Source organism: Gossypium hirsutum, chromosome D01 (assembly GCF_007990345.1).
Source record: "Gossypium hirsutum isolate 1008001.06 chromosome D01, Gossypium_hirsutum_v2.1, whole genome shotgun sequence".
NCBI lineage: Eukaryota > Viridiplantae > Streptophyta > Magnoliopsida > Malvales > Malvaceae > Gossypium > Gossypium hirsutum.
In genome coordinates this window covers 5,439,894-5,458,804 of record NC_053437.1, presented here as the reverse complement: position 1 = coordinate 5,458,804, position 18,911 = coordinate 5,439,894, and the positions used below count along the sequence as shown (strand labels likewise).

The 18,911-nt window shown below is 33.5% G+C and overlaps 4 protein-coding genes across 8 annotated transcripts; 2 read left to right on the top strand and 2 right to left on the bottom strand.

Annotated features, from left to right (window-relative positions):
- Nucleotides 1-235: 235 nt before the first annotated feature.
- Nucleotides 236-4,266, bottom strand: LOC107952851 (uncharacterized). 2 transcript variants are annotated; one of them, XM_016888049.2, is made up of 7 exons: nt 3,075-4,266; nt 2,240-2,479; nt 1,959-2,048; nt 1,435-1,584; nt 1,195-1,319; nt 855-984; nt 236-679 (listed from the first exon to the last, which is right to left on the bottom strand). In XM_016888049.2, exons 1-7 carry the CDS (start codon nt 3,624-3,626, stop codon nt 554-556), a joined length of 1,413 nt encoding a protein of 470 aa, XP_016743538.1. In that variant the 5' UTR covers nt 3,627-4,266; the 3' UTR covers nt 236-553. The 2 variants fall into 2 exon arrangements, with proteins under 2 accessions (XP_016743538.1, XP_016743539.1); XM_016888050.2 differs by having other exon boundaries at nt 2,240-2,476; nt 3,075-4,252.
- A 6,492-nt stretch (nt 4,267-10,758) lies between these two features.
- Nucleotides 10,759-14,454, top strand: LOC107934683 (probable 2,3-bisphosphoglycerate-independent phosphoglycerate mutase). 4 transcript variants are annotated; one of them, XM_016867162.2, is made up of 6 exons: nt 10,759-10,972; nt 11,478-11,876; nt 12,398-12,543; nt 12,746-13,022; nt 13,179-13,451; nt 13,813-14,454. In XM_016867162.2, the coding sequence occupies exons 2-6, from the start codon at nt 11,568-11,570 to the stop codon at nt 14,293-14,295; spliced, it is 1,488 nt and encodes a 495-aa protein (XP_016722651.1). In that variant the 5' UTR covers nt 10,759-10,972; nt 11,478-11,567; the 3' UTR covers nt 14,296-14,454. The 4 variants fall into 4 exon arrangements, with proteins under 4 accessions (XP_016722651.1, XP_040942785.1, XP_016722654.1 ...); XM_041086851.1 differs by having other exon boundaries at nt 10,767-10,972; nt 11,484-11,876; XM_016867165.2 differs by having other exon boundaries at nt 10,767-10,972; nt 11,452-11,876.
- A 2,104-nt stretch (nt 14,455-16,558) lies between these two features.
- LOC107934664 (cytosolic sulfotransferase 12) lies at nt 16,559-17,512 on the top strand. Its single transcript, XM_016867145.1, has one exon. It carries the CDS (start codon nt 16,559-16,561, stop codon nt 17,510-17,512), a length of 954 nt encoding a protein of 317 aa, XP_016722634.1.
- Nucleotides 17,513-17,681: 169 nt separating this feature from the next.
- On the bottom strand, nt 17,682-18,872 carry LOC107934665 (receptor-like protein 18). Its single transcript, XM_016867146.1, has 3 exons — nt 18,094-18,872; nt 17,795-17,944; nt 17,682-17,700 (listed from the first exon to the last, which is right to left on the bottom strand). Exons 1-3 carry the CDS (start codon nt 18,870-18,872, stop codon nt 17,682-17,684), a joined length of 948 nt encoding a protein of 315 aa, XP_016722635.1.
- Between the last annotated feature and the right edge of the window lie 39 nt (nt 18,873-18,911).

The following is an 18,911-nucleotide window of genomic DNA, read 5'->3' as shown; positions in this document are numbered from 1 at the left end:
AAATTTTCTAATTTAATATCCTGTTTTTCAGGATTCGAAATTTCTTCTAATTGATTATTAGAACTACTTCCTATATTAAACATAAATATATATTACTGAAAATATCCATGTTTCCCTTTAAAACCGGCAGTCTTTTATCACCACCGATGTCCGACACATATTAAGATATGAATATAACAGTTTAAACTTTCTAGGACCCTAAAGTGAGCATACACATATTATACACATGACCATGTCCGAAACCCGAGTCCAAGTAACATAAATACATAGACCCAAGAATTTGTTTAAGCATAGGAGAAATTATTACAAAGACTTGTTTTAACTGAAACATAAGCCAAAATTGTTGACCTGACATGTAAAAAAAAATCAGGAAAAAGAAGTAAGATAAAAAGATTAGAAACAAAAGGAAGAAAAGAAGAGCATGAATCTCCAAAGCTGGATCAGAGATTAATGTAGTTAACACAAGTAGCATTTGGGTATTCACACGTGGTATTGTTTATTTATCTGCAATTGTATCTATACAATTTAACAGCAGGTGTTGGATGCCAAAAAATCAGAACTCGATAACGTTGTTTATCTGAACAGAAAAAGATGGGCGGCCAACACTGGAAAGAGGCGTGTCTACTCTTACTACTATCCCTGACTTCCCGACATTTCCGTTCCACTTAGAGCGCCCAAACTGCATGATTGGTAGACAGGAAACAAGTATAAGACACCTCCAAAAACTTCAATAAGGATGAAGGTTCAAATCTCAAGAAAAGCTTAAGGATTCCCAGTTTTCATATTTTTACAAATCTGACAAACTTGGCATATGAAATGACCTTTGAAGAAGATGTTGCAATAGGATAACTTACTGATATTGATGCAAATGCGGAAGGATGTGCCACCACAGCACAACCACAAATCAGATTGAGATCCTCCTTCACTGTGTGAATAACTTCCGTCCGCAACCCCGGATTACTTCCACCAAATGTTGGAAACAAGCTGATCACAAATGTAGAAACTAACTAGTGAATACCATGCAGGATGCAAATGAAAAACACAAACTTAAAAGGGCATTCATGTCAATATAAACGGATTCAAAGGCAGTGTATGAAACATAAAAACATTCCTTAACATGACTTAGTGCAGGAAGAGGCTTTCATTTACAATCTCTAAACCTGTGCATATCAAGGCAAATTAGTAGAAGCTTACCTAAATTGAACGGACGGCCTCATCATGAGCCCTGATTGCTTCCAAGCCAGCTCTTGTGAAAGACCCAGCGTAAATGATTTGTCAGGCCATTGCACCATTGGGGTGACACGTGTTCCCCACTTATTCTGACAAAGTATCAAAACAATAAATTCAGCACTCGAAAAAGGCAGCAAAAAGGGAATAATAAATCCTAAAGCCGGAGTTGCTGCCTCTTAGACTAGTAAACGCTCAGGAACTGACCTTGCAAGAGAAGCTATATCTCATTTCTCCAGGATATTGGCCCTGTGCCTGAAGAAGTCCCCCACAAATAGGTAAGAAAGCACTTGTCGTCAGCCCTTCACCAGATACATATGTAAACTGTCCATTTGGAAATTGCAAATCTACAAATGACTGCATAAAAGAAGGAAGAGTCGAGAAAGAAGAGAATGGTTGTGTTAGAAAAATCACCCCAAGAATATAAATCTTTCTCGAATATTTAGTACAAAGAGCTGAAGTCCTGTTGCTTATTCCGCTAATCAGCACAGTCCACTATTTACTATGAAGATTACGTTCAGAAAGAAAATAAGACTTGAGTGCTTGATTTAAAAAAAAAGGGTCTTTAGTTTGCAGGAAGTGTACAGGGAGAACATTCCTTAGATGAAATGCAATTTAAAGCAACAATCTAAACGAGAAAAACTAGGGAAAACACAGGTATTTTGGAAATTCGGATAGTTGAAACAGAAGCACAAACACTGCATAAATGGATTCAACCACTACCAACTTACACAAGCTAAAGGATTAAGACAGAGCATTGACATTAATAGCCACCTCCTATGCTTTGACCATACTGCTGGACAAAGAGAATGCATTCCGTTCTGCAATTGAAGAACTTATCAGCAAAGAACAAAATATAACACTTGGAGAAACATAAAAACATAATTTTCAAGTCATACTATTTGCTTTCAGGTTTCAATATACTCACTACCTATCATAGAACATAAACGCTTCTATTTAGTATATGTAAAATACAGCTAGCGACAATTATTCCATGAAATTATTGCCATACCTTCCTATCATAGCCGTACCAAAGTAAATGTTGCTTTGATAGATGAACTGGTAAAAGAAGTGTTGTGTCCCTAACGAAGAGCACTGGTCCGAGCTGGAGAAGGAATAAAGAGTTGTCACTCCCTGATGTGGAACTGCCATTTGATGCCTCTACTCTCCATAGGTCTCCCCTTGCAACCAAAGAACTTTCTAAATCTCGTGTTCTACTCTCATATGTCGAGGTAATATTTATGGTCCCCTGCTGCCAACAAAAGATTAACCATAGGGAAAAAAAATCAATAACAACATATATTCAAAAGTTATTATCCCATCAATTCTATTCATATGAAAGGGAGAAATATATTCATAACTTATGGTAGCTAACATTATGCGAAATAGATGCCTTTATCGAAAGCATTTACTGCTTGCTTAGAACATGTAGAAATTCAAAAGGAACTATTGTAGATAGCCGCATACCACATGGTATGCGTGCAAAACTGATAATAGATGCCTATTAAATTTCACAAACAACAGCCAAATACTACTAAATACCAGTCTACTATCAGCTCTAAACATGTTGCAACCAAAGAACACATTAGCCTATGCATCAATATGTAATATAGATAATTTCCCATCTTGTTTCCAACTATTAAAATTGCCACTTATATAATTTCAAACACAAATAGTACTTGTTCAAGAATTTATTTAACAAAAATTAAATTCATAATTCAAGCTCCTAACTATCGTCAAAAATTCTCATTTTATTTGTTTGTTTACCTGAGGTCTCCCAAGCAATTAAATTCATAATTCAAGCTCCTAACTATCGTCAAAGATTCTCATTTTATTTGTTTGTTTACCTGAGGTCTCCCAAGCAATCCAGCAGACTTCAAATTAAAACCTGAAAGCTCTTCATCCACCAAACCCTCCGAACCACTCTCATTTTCGAGGAACCCGAAATCCTTTGACCGATCTGAAAACCCGACCAAACCCTCCATATCATTGCCACCCACCTCAGCCTTCTGCACTTTCAAGATCATATCACCTCTAACAGGCAAAACAGCACCCTCCTCAGTACGAAAGGGGATTGGCAAGCTCCTGAAGAACTGCTGCACCAACCCATTTAAGCCGGCACTGAAATCAGCCCCGACTTGACCAATCCTGTTCCCGATATCACCGATGTCGAACATGGTAGACTTGTCAATGGGAAGCCCAAAATCCTTATTGACAAAGGATTGGGAAGGGAACTCGAGGTCGAAAAGCTTGGATTTTGGAGGGTTTGGCCATGGGAACGAAGGTGGGGTGATATGGGATTGGATTAAGCCAGTAAAACCTTGAGCTAGCCGATCTGCAAGGTCCTGGCCACGGCGTTGGACCTCTTCCCAGGCTTCAAATGACCTTTCTACGGACATTAAGTAGCCAATCTAAATAAGAAAAAGACTAAGATCTGGTTCTTTTGAAGAGCTAAAAAACGGATAAGGAATTGACCCAAAAAGCTTAAAACGTCCTAAGTTAAGAAATATTGAAACTTTAAGCTTGAAGCTTAAAGAAATGGTAGCCTTTGAATGTGTTAAACTAAATCAAAGGATTCCTACGAAAATTAAACTTTCATATCAACCCAGCTGATGAAAAACATTCAAATATAAAACTTTTTAAATCCTTTTTATTTTTGTTATTAAATTCAGCTACAGTATAGCTGAAATTTCAAGGTAAAAGCTTTAAAATTATAAAATTAAGAGGAAAAAAGCAGCAGATTAACTATTCAAGCTTTAAAAAACCAATTTTTTTTCCAAAAGAAAACTTTAAAATTTGTATCTTTTGAGCTTCAAATAAGAACAAAAAGTGAAATTAGGGTTCTAAAATCAATTGGGTTTTGAGAGGAAAAAAACGGGGGGGCTTCTTTAATTTCTTTACAAATTTGAAATTTAAGAGAGGATCCAATGAAATTTAGCAAAAGCAAAGTGAAAATAGAGAGTGTAATCTGCAAAAAGAGAACAAAAAAGGAAAACAACCTAGAAAAATCTGCAACAAGCTTAAGGCTTTAAGAAGAAGAAGGTAAAGATTTTCCTTTTTTATTATTTTAAATATTTTATAGGTTAAATTCTGCTACTAGTCCCTATACTTTATAAAAATTGTGTATTTAATCCCTATGCTTTAATTTGGCTTTTTTAATCCTACACTTTTCAAAATTTAATATTTCACTCATCATAAAACAATAACTATTAAACTTATTAAATTATGTTTTTTTACTTCCAAAAATCCGATGCGTCAAACATATTATCATACCTATAATGCAATGTGAGATTGTTATTTATATATATTACTCATTAAAAATTTAGTTAATGGATTAACGAGCTCATTTATGTCAAAACTAAAATTTCAAAATTTGAAATGTATAAAGACTTAGAATGATCGAATTGGAGAATATGAATTAAATCTACAACTGTACACATAGTACAAGTCTAGTAATTAAATTTAACTTCTACTCTTTAGGTCAAAATTGAAATTTCAAATTTAGAAAAAGTATAGAGATTAAAATTGATCAATTAAAATATAAAAATTAAATTTACAACTTCTACAAAGTAGAGGGACTAATAGCAGAATTTAACCAGGGGAGAAAATGTCTACAAAGAGAGGCTGAGGGCAGATGATAGGCACGCAGATTATATTTTAGGTTTTGCCTTTGGTTAGCTTCCACGTTGATGGATACATGTGGCTACTGCTTATCGGGATAGTGTTTTTTTTTTTGTTTTGTTTTGTTCTGTTTTTTCTTTCAAGGGAAACTAAGGATATTATTCTATCGGGCTAACTTGTGACGTCACGGTCCGCGTCTGAGATCCGAGAACAAAGAACGACATTTATGGGGGCGTTGTCTTTTCTTTAATATTGAAAATAATTTTTTTAATCTACTAATAAAATTTCGACACGTGAAAATGGATCAAAAAATAGTAATATGGTCTGAAATTGGTTAAATATTGTAATTCTAAAATATGTATTCCTATATAAGTGTAACAGAAAGTGAAAAGACAAAATTGATTATAATATTTTTTAAATAATAGTAATTAAAAATATTAAATAATAACTACCAAATAAATATATAAATTAGATTTGTCTATGGGCCGGGTTGGGTCTTGTTAAAATTTTAGATTCGTTTGCTAGGCTTGGGCTTAGCTCCACCCAAAAAATAAGCTTAAAATTTTGCTTGAGCCTGTCTAGTTCAGCTGAATTAATTTTTTATATTATTTCTTAAATAAAAATTTTAAAAATATAATACATAAAAATACTTAAAAATATTAAAATAAATGTTTCTCAACAAATTAAAAATATATTTAAAAATATTTATACTTAAATAACACTAAGATGTGTGTAACTTAACAAGCAAATGTCTCTAAAGTAGTGACAAAATTAACAGTAAAACAATAGTTATATAATGTTCAAACAATAACAACAAAATAGTAGTAACATAATAGTGAAATGATAACAAAACAGTGAAAAAATTAATAAGAAAATAACAACAAAATAACATGAAAATAACAATTTTTCTTTTGTCTTTTTACTAATTCAGGCTGAGCCCAAGCCAAAAAAGCCTTACTTAAGGCTCGACTCGTTTTTTAAACAGGACTTATTTTTTGTCCAAGCCTATTTTTCGGGCTTTGACAGGTCTAATATAACAATATATTTAAATTAATTATACAATTATAAATATAAAATTTTTAAGGGTTTAGGTTTAGGATTTGAGTTTAGGATTAAAGGTTCGAGGTTTGGTTTCAGACCTGGATTCGAAGTTCAAGTTTAGAGTTTAAAGTTTAGGGTAAAAAAATAGCAAAATTATGTTTCAATGACATAAAAAATTGTTAAAATATCATTAAATAATTAAAAAAGACCATAAATAATAGGGTGGAAAGGGTCAATAAAATAATTTGTCCGAATATAGATAAAGGAACATCCAATTTAAAGAATATTATAAGAAAATGAATAGGTTGTTTTATTATTATTTTTTACCAAAAAGCTAGATGCAATAAAGCTCAATAAGTTATGAGAAAATAAATTAAAAAAAAAAGAGTTAAAACAAAAGAGGAAAAGGAACCCAACGTTTATCTTAACCTTATATTGTTGATAGAGTTTGGATGCATTAAAAAAAATGTGGAAAACGGAAATTAGACTTATAAAGTCGTGATTTATCTTTTCATCGTTTGTAGACTTGAGTTTCTAGAACTCGTTTAATGTGGTAGCACTCATAATAAATTGCTTACATAATGACCAAAATTAACAGATGCATAAACTCATTACATCAAAACGAAAGACTAGAGAAAACTAGCTACAACACATCAAAGCTCCAAACAATTTTGACCATCCAAAGCAAAACATTAAATATACTTTACAGGTTTACCTAAACCTGAAAGAACACACAATTAACACCCAAAAGGCTCCTCCTTACTTTGGTTCTACAATGAAAGAATAAAAAATCTTAAGAAAGGATGATAAAAGAAAAAAAAAGGAAAAGGGAAAGGGAAAGGGAAAGAATAAAACCTCATACTTGGGAGTCAAGCAGGAAGGAAAAAAGAGTAAGAAAAGCTCAACTTTTGATTTACAAATTAATATATATTCAAGCAATTATAAATACAAATCGATACATTGAATTGGTACCTATCGACGAGTAAAAGAACATATTTTAGATTCAAGTTAATTCGATAATCAGTGTCATAAATCACATAAAAAATTTATTTGGATTTTGGTTAGTTGATTCATGGCATTTAAAGTTGTTTCATGGAAAAAATGAATTGTAGAAGAAAAAGGGAATGGAAGTTTTCTATTGTTGTAGGCGGTGCAAATAGAGAAAGCCATACAACATCGATTTTCACAATCTAATGACTTAAATGAAAACTTTTGAATAATTCAAAGACTATTTTATAAAATTTTAAAATTAAGTGACAAAAGTTGAACTTACGGATAATTTAATAACCTTCAATAATCAATTACTTTATTTCATTCACCTATAATTAAATTACATTAATGTGAGATGAATTGTAGTTTGATTAATTCATTTCGTTTCAACTAGTACAACTAAAAATACTTGACTTTTTTTTTTTAATAATGATTTCATATATTCCACTAAAATTATAAAAAAATTGGGTAAATTGTAAGAATAGTCATCCAATTATGCATTTGGTTCTTTGGTCACTCAATTATCAATTTCTCTCAACTTAACTACTAAATTTTTTGAAATTAAATATTTTAGTCATTCTCCTATTAATTCTCATCAACTTAGTAACGAAAGTTTAACGTGGGCTTTTTTTTATAGGTTATATCACTTTTTGGAGTTTGAATTTGACAACTTTTCTCATATTGAGGCCTGAACTTGACAATTATTCCGACATTAGGGCTTAAGTTTTTTTTTTGTTCAAGCTATTCCTTAAAAACCCAAAGTTTAGACTTTGATATGAGAATAATTGCTAAGTTCAGGCCCCAATATAGGAGCAATTGCTAAGTTTAGGGACTAATCTAGACAAAAAAAGTTCAAACCCCAATATAAGAATAGTTGCCCAGTCCAGGCCCCAAACAGTGATTTAACCCCTTTTTATTAACCTAATAATAAAATTAGCCCTCCAATGTTTATACATTCTATTAATTTGATCTTATATCTAAAAATTTCAACAAATTTAACAATCAATGTTTACAAAATTTATGATTTTAGTTATTGAAAATTTAGAATGTCTATTGATGCTTTCTTCCTTTAATCTCAATTTTAAGGTACTTGAAAAATTGGGTTAGCTTTCTTTTTAGGTAATAATTCATATTTGATGTTTTTCTTATATTTCTGTATTTACAAGACTTCAGTTTTTCTGGATATGAAGTAAAATTTTCTAGATTGGTTTCTATTTTATTGTAGTTATACAACCATGTGAATCTCAGTTACTTTTACAGCAAATGGGGAGTTTTTTTCCCACTATTGTTAGTTGTAATTTTGAATTGAGATTTAGGTTGAGTTTGGATGGACGGTACGTTTATTTGCGATTAGTATAAAAATAACGATAGCAGTGAGATTAAATACTGTAACGATACTATAACTTGAGATAAAAGTAAGCTAAATGCATTGTACTGCACCTCATCACCCATCTAAACGCATCCTTAATTATAAATTTTAGGAATAAGAATAATGAAAATTGGAGTAAATTTCCATGTATTAAGTTTTTGATTTATTGCATTTTGGATTTTGGGGTTTTGGTGAGAGTTGTTGAGAATTGTTTATTTTAAAGGGGAAACCTAATTATTGGCCTAACATCCATCAACAACATCTAACGAGATTCATCGGTGAGTTTAAGGCAAACCCAGATTTGCTTGAAGGAAAAATTTAAGGTCATTTGATATATTTTTTTTTCTCTTTTTTGTGTTTTTAAAATTTTAATAATTATGTTTTGATTTTTATTTATAAATATTAGATTTTTAAGTCATTTTTATATTTTTATCAAGAAATGGTTTTTAAAAAAATATTTTTTTATAATTAGAACTAAAATGACAAATTTTGTAAATTTTGATGGTTAAATTTATTGAACTTTTTAGATTTAAGATCAAATTAATAGAATATGTAAATATTAAAGGATTAAATTTATTATTAGGCTAATAAAAAACACACTTTAGACTTCCGCTACTGAGTTAATGACAACTAACGGGAGAATAATTAAAAATTTTAATTTTAAAAATTTAAATAATTAAATTGAAAAAATAATAATTAGAGGACAAAAATAGTCACAAGTACATAGTTGAGTGGCTAATTTATCCAAATAAGTTAATTGCATACCATAAGTGATATATCTCATAAAAATTTTAAAATAAAGGTTAAAATATATTTTAAATTTCCGTACTATTTGTGCATTTAAAATTTAATTTTTTATTTTTATTTTAAGAAATTTAATTTATTTACTTTTTTATTTAAAAATGTAATTTTAATTCTTAGAATGATTAGAATTCTTTTGTTAAATCATTTATTTTGTTAAATGACTACTAGACCTAATCATAGGCCAAGTCGGGCTGGATTGATGCAAAATTTTAGACCCGTTTTCTAGGCTTGATTTTAATTGACCTGAAAAATGAGTCTAAAATTTTGTCCAAGCTCGACCTAGATTAAAAATGTTAAACTCAAGCCCGACCTGACCCGACCGTATTAATTTTTTTAGATTATTTTTTTATTTATTAAATTTAAAAATATAATACATCAAATACACTAAAACATTAAAATAAATGTTTTCTAACAAATTGAAAATATATTAAAAAAATTATTTATACTTAAATAACATAAAGATAGTAGCAACTAGAGGTGATCATGGGCCGGGCCGAGTTTGGGTTGGGCCCAGATAAAATTTTAGGCCCATTTTATAGGTCCAGGCCCGGCCCGACCCGAAATATGGGCCTAAAAATTTATCCAAACCCGGCCTGAAAGAAATTTGCTAAGCCCGAGCCCGACCCAGCTCGGCCCATATTAAATTTTACAACACCAAAATAGCATCAAAAACATGAAAGTGAAAAAATTGAAACATGAAAGTTAAAAAGTATATTTGATTAAAAAATATATATTTAATATATAATTTGGGCCGGGCCAGGGCAAAATTTTTTTTACCTGAGGCCTGGCCCGTTTAGAAAATGAGCCTCGTTTTTTTGCCCAAACCTATATTTCGGCCGGGTAGCCCAACCCATGATCACCTCTAGTAGCAACTTAACAAACAAATATCTCTAAGATAGTAGCAAAATTAACAATAAAATAAGAGTTATACAATATCCGAACAATAACAACAAAATAGTAACAATATAATAGTAAAATGACAACAAAACAACAACGAAATGGAAAAAAAAAAGGTTTAGGTTGATTCAGGTTGAGTCGGATTTAGACAAAAAATCTTACCCGAGACTCGACTTATTTAGAGAACGAGTCTTATTTTTTTGTTCAAACTCATTTTTCGGGCTTATATTTTTACCAAAACCCTCTCACTTTTCGAGTAGACCTTTGGGCCTGAATGAGTGACCCGACCCATGATCAGATCTAATGACTACCAAATTAATATATTTCAAAATATTACACTAACAAATTTAATAACATTAATAAATAAACCTAAATTTTAAAATCTACAATTAAAAAACATGGGACTAAAAGCATATTTTGATCAAAATAAAACATAACCAAACTACGATAACATTTAAATTTAATTATCAAATTCAACTTAATACAATAATTAAGAAGAAAGCAGGAAAGAAAAAGACAACCCAATTACTCAATTAATTTTGTAAGGTTATTTGAGTCGGATCAAATTGATTGATTAAAATGATTAGATCAAGAATTATTTAAAGTACGAGTCTAAAGAAAAAAATTAAACTAAGTAATTTGGTAGGAACAAAATTGAATCGAAAAAAAATTTAATTGATCAATTTTTTATATATTTTTATTTTTTATAATTTTTTTAATACTAATAAAATTGATTGGTTTCACCACGGGTCCCCAAAAACCCCACGTTGCTAAAAGAGAATATATTTAAATACCTGGCTTCTTGCTTTTTTATATTTTTCGGTTCGAATGGGTTCTTGCTTTTCCACCACCCCCTAAATAAAATTGCCGATTCTCTTGTAAATAATTTAGACAAATAATTAAAAGAAAAAAAGTAAACCCATATTTGCATAGGATTTTGGACCTTCACCTCTTCTCTTCTATCGTTATTTTCAGCTGAAAAAGGTTTTTACATTAATCACCCTTGAAGTTAATTTTCTACAGGTAATAATAAATTTTCCTTTTTTTTGTCTGCTTATTGGGTTTCTTTTAATTCAATCCTTAACTGGTTCATGTTGAATTTTTTTTTTTTTGCGTATCTTCTTAGATTTTGTTCTGAATTTTGTTTGATCTGAGTTTATAATGGGGAGATACCCATATTCTATTTAGTCTTAAATTTTATGATTTCACTTCCTATAGAAAAATTAATGCATGTTTTCGTCTTTCAATATAGGAAGCAGGTAAGCATGTGAGTTCAAACTATTTGGTAGATTTTTAATCAAACAGATTGAATTGCCAGGATTTATACTTTGCAATATATATATATACTTTGCAATATATATATATAGTTTTTTATTTGGTCAATGTTCTAACTGAAATTTATGCCAATGAAAAACTTCTATATCTTTGACCAAGTCAATTTCTTTATTTCTCTTTGGGATTTTAGTGTGCTTAAAAACTTTTTTTTTTTTATGCTATTGAAGCATTGGATCATCTTCGCATGCTGCAGGAACAGGCTGCTTTGCTAACTTTGTTACTTGATTCACCATTCTAAAGTAAGGTATTGTTCAGTAAGGCCTAAAGTTAAATATACGTAAGTATGGGCAGTCCTGCAGAGCCAAAGAGAAGAGTGGCATTTGTGCTGATTGATGGATTAGGAGATGTATCAATACCAAGGTTTGGGAATAAGACTCCTCTGCAGGCTGCTGATGTTCCAAACTTGGATGCCATAGCATCAGCTGGAGTTAATGGCCTTATGGACCCTGTGGAAGTAGGTTTGGGTTGTGGGAGTGATACGGCTCACCTCTCATTGTTGGGCTATGACCCAAGAGTCTATTACCGAGGGCGTGGTGCATTTGAGTCCATGGGGGCTGGGTTGGCAATGTCACCTGGAGATATTGCATTCAAGGTGTGTAACCTGCTCTAGCTCTGGTTTCGTTCTTTTTCCTTTGTTTATTGTCTGCAGTAGTTCTTACACTGTTTGCTGATACTATTTCTGTAGTGGACCGTCTATTGAGCATGGCTTATGTTGATATCTTGATAATATCCAAACAGATTTATGATTCTCAAATATAACATATTAGCTGTGAGTTTAATGTAGATATTAGCTTGATATGAATGAGGAAAATTTTGGTCATTAGCTGTTTTTTCATTTTAATTTAATGTTAAACTTAGGTTAACAATCGTGCCTGAGATTGTAAACTTTAATATTCTTTTATCTTTCTGAAAAATGATTAAACTTAGTGCCTTTCTCCTTACCAGATATGATCTAGCTTCTCACTTGATCACTTACTTTAGGGGAACGATTTTCTTAAAGATCTTCCTGCTGTTTTTCGCAACAAGTTAACATTTTATAGTTCCATAATTTTCTTCATAACTTGATATTTTATTGTAAATGGTTACCTAATCCAATATTTCAATTGTCTCCAGTCAAATTTTGCGACCTTGGATGAGAAAACTGGCATAGTTACAAGTAGGAGAGCTGACAGGCATTTTGAAGAAGAGGGGCCTATCCTTTGTGCTGCCTTGGATAGAATGAAGCTCCCATCTCTTCCTGAGTATGAAGTAAGAGTCAGGTACTGATGTTTTTAATTGCTGTAGTTGTCAGTTTATGTAGTTATATTTGCTCACTTAGTTCTGCAGGATATAGAAAATTCCAGCTTAATCAACAAGGTTTTTACTTTAACATTGTCATTTTGGTTATGCACTCTCTTGAGAATTGATTTGGAGCATTAAGTTTCTGTTGTAACATATCTAAGGTGCTGAGATCTCTCACAGGTATGCAACAGAGCACCGATGTGGAGTTGTTGTTAAAGGACCTAGACTGAGTGGAAACATATCAGGAACTGACCCATTGAAGGACAACCGCTTGCTTCTGGAAGCCAAGGCTTTAGATGATACTGATGAAGCAAGACACACAGCTGCAGTTGTTAATGAGTTATCCAGGGAGATATCAAAGATTCTGGTTTCTCACCCTTTGAATGCAAAAAGGCTAGCAGAAGGGAAAAGCGTTGCTAACATCGTCCTTCTAAGAGGCTGTGGTATCCGAATTGAGGTGTGTTGTCCTGAAATTTCCCAATTATATATGCATTTTACTTATTTGAATGGGGAGAAAAAAATGTTTTTATTTTCTGTTCTTCTATTTGATGTACTTCTTGCATTTCTATTGTAAGATACCAATAAATGCTACTACCTCCTCTATGCTTTATAGGTTCCACAATTCGAGAAGAAACATGGCTTGTGGCCTTGCATGGTGGCTCCCACAAAAATTATTGCAGGATTGGGCCTATCACTTGATATTGATATCCTAGAAGCTCCTGGAGCAACTGGAGACTATCGAACACTTTTGACTTCAAAGGCAACTGCCATAGCTAAGGCACTCTCTACCCCTCTACAAACATCTCCTAGTGTCTTTGTACCAGGGGAGGATGAGCACAAGCCTGGGAGATCAGATGGTTATGATTTTGGATTTCTCCACATTAAGGTAATGACCTTATCAATCCGTTAGTTTTTTGCCTTTGTTAATATTTCCTGTATTTAGCAAATGCTTGTTGATGACCACCTTTTGGGGCCAGAATCAGCATGTATCAATTTCCCCATTTTCTTTCCTAGAGTTTGCATACTCTTATGTTTAATCCTACCTTAAGACAGTCTTGTTTGTGAAAAAGCTGATTAAGGATCTTTTATGCAATATTGCCTGGGAAAAAATCTTTTAACTTTGTGAATATTTTATCTTGGGTACTGATTTAAATATTTTACGTTGTTTTTATATTTGCCTTCTGCACAATGTATAATATTCTCCATATCATTAAGTGATGCAACTTCATTCTGTTACAAAATTTCAGGCAATAGATGATGCAGGGCACGATAAGGCGAGTGTTTTCAAAGTAAAAGGTTTGGAAGCTGTAGATCGAGCTATAGCACAGCTGGCTAAGCTCCTGTGGCAGGCAGAATCAACTGGGGACTTCCAATATTTTATTTGTGTCACTGGTGACCATTCTACACCCGTTGAATATGGAGATCACAGTTACGAACCAGTTCCATTTACAATTTGCCGGTTGAAAGATTTTGTGGGTGCAGTTGGTGGGGAGTCTAGTGTTTTGGAAACTTCCCTTGATCCATTCCCTCTTCCTACTGTTAAGACAGGTGAAGACCTAAATGAAGCCATTGGTTTAGAAAAAGGGAGAAAATGCAAGCAAGTTCAAGCATTTTGTGGTGATTCAGTTTTTGAGTTTAACGAGATTGCAGCTGCAAGGGGCTGTCTTGGGCGGTTTCCAGGTGGAGAGATGATGGGAATCATTAGGAAATTTCTTAAATTAAATGCATAGCTTTCATGGTCAGATGTTAAGAGCTCTTTCCCAGACAACCTCTAAGTTTCTGAATAAGGTGTTTCTGATCTAAAAAAAAAACCATGACAGTATGTCTTTGAATCATCAAAATTTTGAATGCTTCTTATGAGTTATAACATCAAGGAGATTTGTTGTTTATACGTGCAACCCTCTTACATAACTTAGTCATGTGTTCGAGTGGAGGCTAATCCACTGCTGACTCAGTCATGTGGTGGAGTGGAAGCTAATTCTCTGCTGCCATAACTCAGTCATGATTGTCCTATTAATAAAAACAATAGTTTGAGTGAGGATGTTCAATTCCTTGTTGCACACTACAAGGGTAAAATGCAATGTACTATGATAATTTCTAACCTTAATCTGACATTTCGTTTTTCATTCATAACTTTCTATATGTCCCAATTTAATTCCTAGCCAAATATTAGCTGAACTTTTAGTCTTTCTGTGAAATGGCTCTTCCATGATAGGATCCATGCTAGCACTTATGAGTCGTGTGAATAGCATTTCAGTTCCTTTTATACTTGTAGGTCCTTTATCTGTCTCTGCTTGCTGCTTCCCTTTCTAATTGGCGTCCTCTCCCCTTTAGTCAATACTTCACTAAGATTTTCCAAGGAAAAATGCTCTGAGATTGGACCTTTTTATTTTGCAAGAAGAGCAGCTATTACAGATGATGCATCCATCAGTGCTATTTCAGCCTGAGGTTCCGCCATGCCATATGGACCTCCAGATAATGCACCTAACGGAGGCTCATACTCGGAGATGGACACCTGCTAAAGGCATCAGCTAGAGGTAGAAACCCAGTTTACTGATAGGCATGGGAGACTGCTTTGTAATATGATGATTTTTTGAGATAGCAGCTATTCATGATTTGTAAGATACTTTTCTTTTCCTTGATTACAATTTGTAATTTTCATATGCTGAGCAAAATAAGACAATATTTATGTTCATTTTACTGTTATATGCTGAAGCAGAGTGCATCCATCCGCTGACATGTTTATTGAACCTCACAGTCTCTTGAAGAACAATGATCTTGTTTCATCCGGTACCATGGATCCATAAGAATTTCCCAATTCTTATAGTGTCTACTATTTATGTATCAAGTTCGTCATGTAAACAGTCATGATAAAAGCATATAATAATGCTAGCATTATGTGTAATATATTAGCAAAAGCAAGTCATTAGAAAGAGTGGATAACAAAGCAATTTTAAAGCTAATTCTGTTTTGACATCTCTTGCAACATTTTAATTTTCTCTCTACTCTACTTTTAAAGTTGGGTTCACCATTTGTCAAACTTTTCGAGCTACTTTTTTGAACTTAAAATGAAAAGTAAATCCTAAAAATTAATTTTGAATCATTCCAGAAATGTGCCTGAAACTAGATTAGGAATCAAACTTTAGGGCATGCAATATATATGTTTTATCCTAGTTATTTGCAACGCTTAGGATTCACCATTTGTTGAACTTCTCCAGCTACTTTTTTGAACTTCAAATGAAAAGTTACCCTAAAGATGTGGTAATTTTTTCACCTAAACTTCTGCAACTATTTGTATTTGGCTTAAGTAACTTCTGTACTTTAACCTAATGTTCATAGTGTGAGCCACATATTTTCCATGATATGTTTACTCTAGTGAATATTAGTTCTACTGTAATTGGCTTCCAATATGTTCTATTTATTTTGTAAATTTGCAGGCTGGCATGTACAACAAGTTCAACAGACAGACAATAATTTTTGTTGCTTCTTCAGTGATTTATAAGCTATGTGTCTCTGACTCTTCCTTTTTCTTTCAGTATACGAGTCTAACGCGTATGTTTGGTGCATATTCGGACATGGGTATGGGATTTGACCTTCAAAAGAATCTTACGAACACATGGAAAACTTAGAAAAAGAACTGAACATATACATGTCCGACATATTCGTCTTTAGAGATTTGAGGTTTGGCCATAGGTTTGCAACTGAGATATAGTAATGGACGAATCTATTCTTAAAGTGCCTTTTTTTTTGTGTAGCTGGGACTACCATTGTCATGTCACAATTGCTATATTCATAATTTATTCAAACAAATATAGTGCTAACTTGTTTTATTGACTTTCTCTGATCTTAGGGCTGCCTACCTTTATCCTTTTTTTCTCATTATAAATTTTGCTTGGGATCAGCTCTTAGTTTCAAGCAAAGTGCTGTTATATTTCTTGTACTTGGTTAGTTTTCCTATATCTACCAGGTGTTATATTTTGGGAAGATCTTTCCATGGAGTACTCTAGCTTTCCATCTGCATTTTCTACTTTGTTCGGCGAACTCCCAAAAGAAACGTGGTGTTGTTCAGATCTTTACAACTGGGAAGGCTTCTGGTATGCCAGTTCTCATCTTCCTGCTGCCATGGCTGCCAGGTTGAACTTCCAAGCAAAAGACACTGATGTATTTTTGACTTCTTCTATGAAGACAGGCACCACATGGCTCAAGGCTATCATCCCAACAATAATGAATCCCATCGGTTGCATGAATGATGATAACAATGATCCTTTGCTCAAACGTCATCCTAATGAGCTAATGCCATCTCTGGAATTTCAGCTTTTCAAGGAAAATCCCAACCCTGATCTCTCATATATGCCTTCTCCAAGACTATTCCGAACCCATGTCCCTTACCCTATGTTACCCGAATCTGTTAAAAACTCAACTTGCAAGATCGTGTATATCACTCGACACCCTAAGGACACGTTTGTGTCATTGTGGCACTTTTTGAACTCTTTGGTTACTACCCATGGAAATGATCCATGGCCAATGAATGAAGCTTTTGACAGCTTTTGCAGAGGGGTTCATGCCTTTGGACCATTCCATGACCATGTTTTAAGTTATTGGAAAGAAAGTATAAAGAGGCCTGAGAAGATACTTTTCTTGAGATATGAAGACATGAAGAAGGACCCAAAGGTGGAATCGAGGAGGATGGCTTGTTTCCTTGGAAGGCCTTTTGAGAAGGAAGAAGAGGTAGACAAAGTGTTGTGGAGATGCAGCCTGGAAAGGCTTAAAAACCTGGAAGTGAATAAACATGGAGCTGATCCTTGGTTAGGCTTTGAGTACAAGTTTTATTTCAGGCGTGGCAGTGTTGGGGATTGGAAGAACAACATGAATAATGAGATGAAAGAAAAGTTGGACCACATTACTGCTATGAAATTTGAGGGTTCTGGTCTGGGTTTTGGAAATTGATTAAGTTCACTAGTTTTGGAATTGGTGGTTCTGTTTTCAGTTTCTGAATATGATATACTCTTAGATACCATTTGCTTTATGTTTACGTTTACGAGGAATGCTTACCATACCATGTAGTGGTGATAATTCCTGTTTTTAATATAGAGAACATCATTCCATTCAATTCCATTTAACACATGGACAAAAACCTAAACAAAACAAGATAATACAAATATAAAATAAACTCTTAAATCTAAAATAATGGGAGCAAGCGAGAGATATTCTATAAAAAAAGTGTTCAACCAGCCAGCCATCGATGAGCAAACATCTGACATCTCAAATGCCATCTTCCTCAATGATTTTTCTTGATTCTCCTCAGAACTCTGTTCCCTGCTAGTTGAACCATCCCAACAAGCCATTTTGGTCTCCGAATTGTCATCATGATGTATCCAGCTGAAAATCCAAAAACCAATCCACATCCATAACCCATCATTACAAATTTCCAATCCAATCCAAATGCAGAATTAACTTCCTCTTCTTCCAAAATTGCTGGTGGTGGATCACCACGGCCACAGCTTTTTGACACGGGAAACCCACACTACCCTGTATTGCCAACGTAGGAATCGTTGAGAAAGGTGTTGAATTGTTTTCCCTGAGGTATGAGCCCAACGAGCTGGTTCTCTGACAGGTTTATCACTTCGAGAAAATTCAGATCAGTCAACTCTGAAGGAATCTCCCCAACAAGCTTGTTGCAAGAGAGATCTAGTGACTCCAGTGCTGCCAGATTCCCTAATGATGAAGGAATATGACCAGTTAAGTGATTATGAGAGAAGTTGAGCACATCGAGAGAAATAAGGTTTCCAACTGTTTCTGGAATTGTTCCTTCGAATCTGTTGCTCGACATATCCATGAGAATTCCCTCAAGCATGATGTCCACACCTTTCATTGTGACAACCAAGGATTCAGTGTAATAGTGTTGGTCAGCTGAAGCTCCTATATAAACCATTGGAACATTGGCCAAATACATCGTACCTTTGAAATTTGTGAAGTATGTTGTTGGCAGAAAACCAGAGAACTTATTATGCGAGAGGTCTAAAATTTGCAGAGTCGAGAAATATGACTCATTTGCAGAATGGGCTATCTGGCCATGAAAATAGTTGGATTGCAACACAAGAACTCGTAGCCAAGGAAGATCTCCCAACCAGTGTGGAAATGTGTCATTTATCATGTTGTTTCCAAGATTCAACACTTCTAAACGAAGACAATTGGCCAAGGATTTAGGTAATGGCCCATCAAAATCATTGTTGTTGAGGTTAAGTATTCGTAACTTGGGATCTCTCTCAACACAAAAATCAGGGATGTTTCCATGAAAATTATTCATCTGCAACTCCGAAATTGAAAGTTGTCTGAAGCCCAGGCA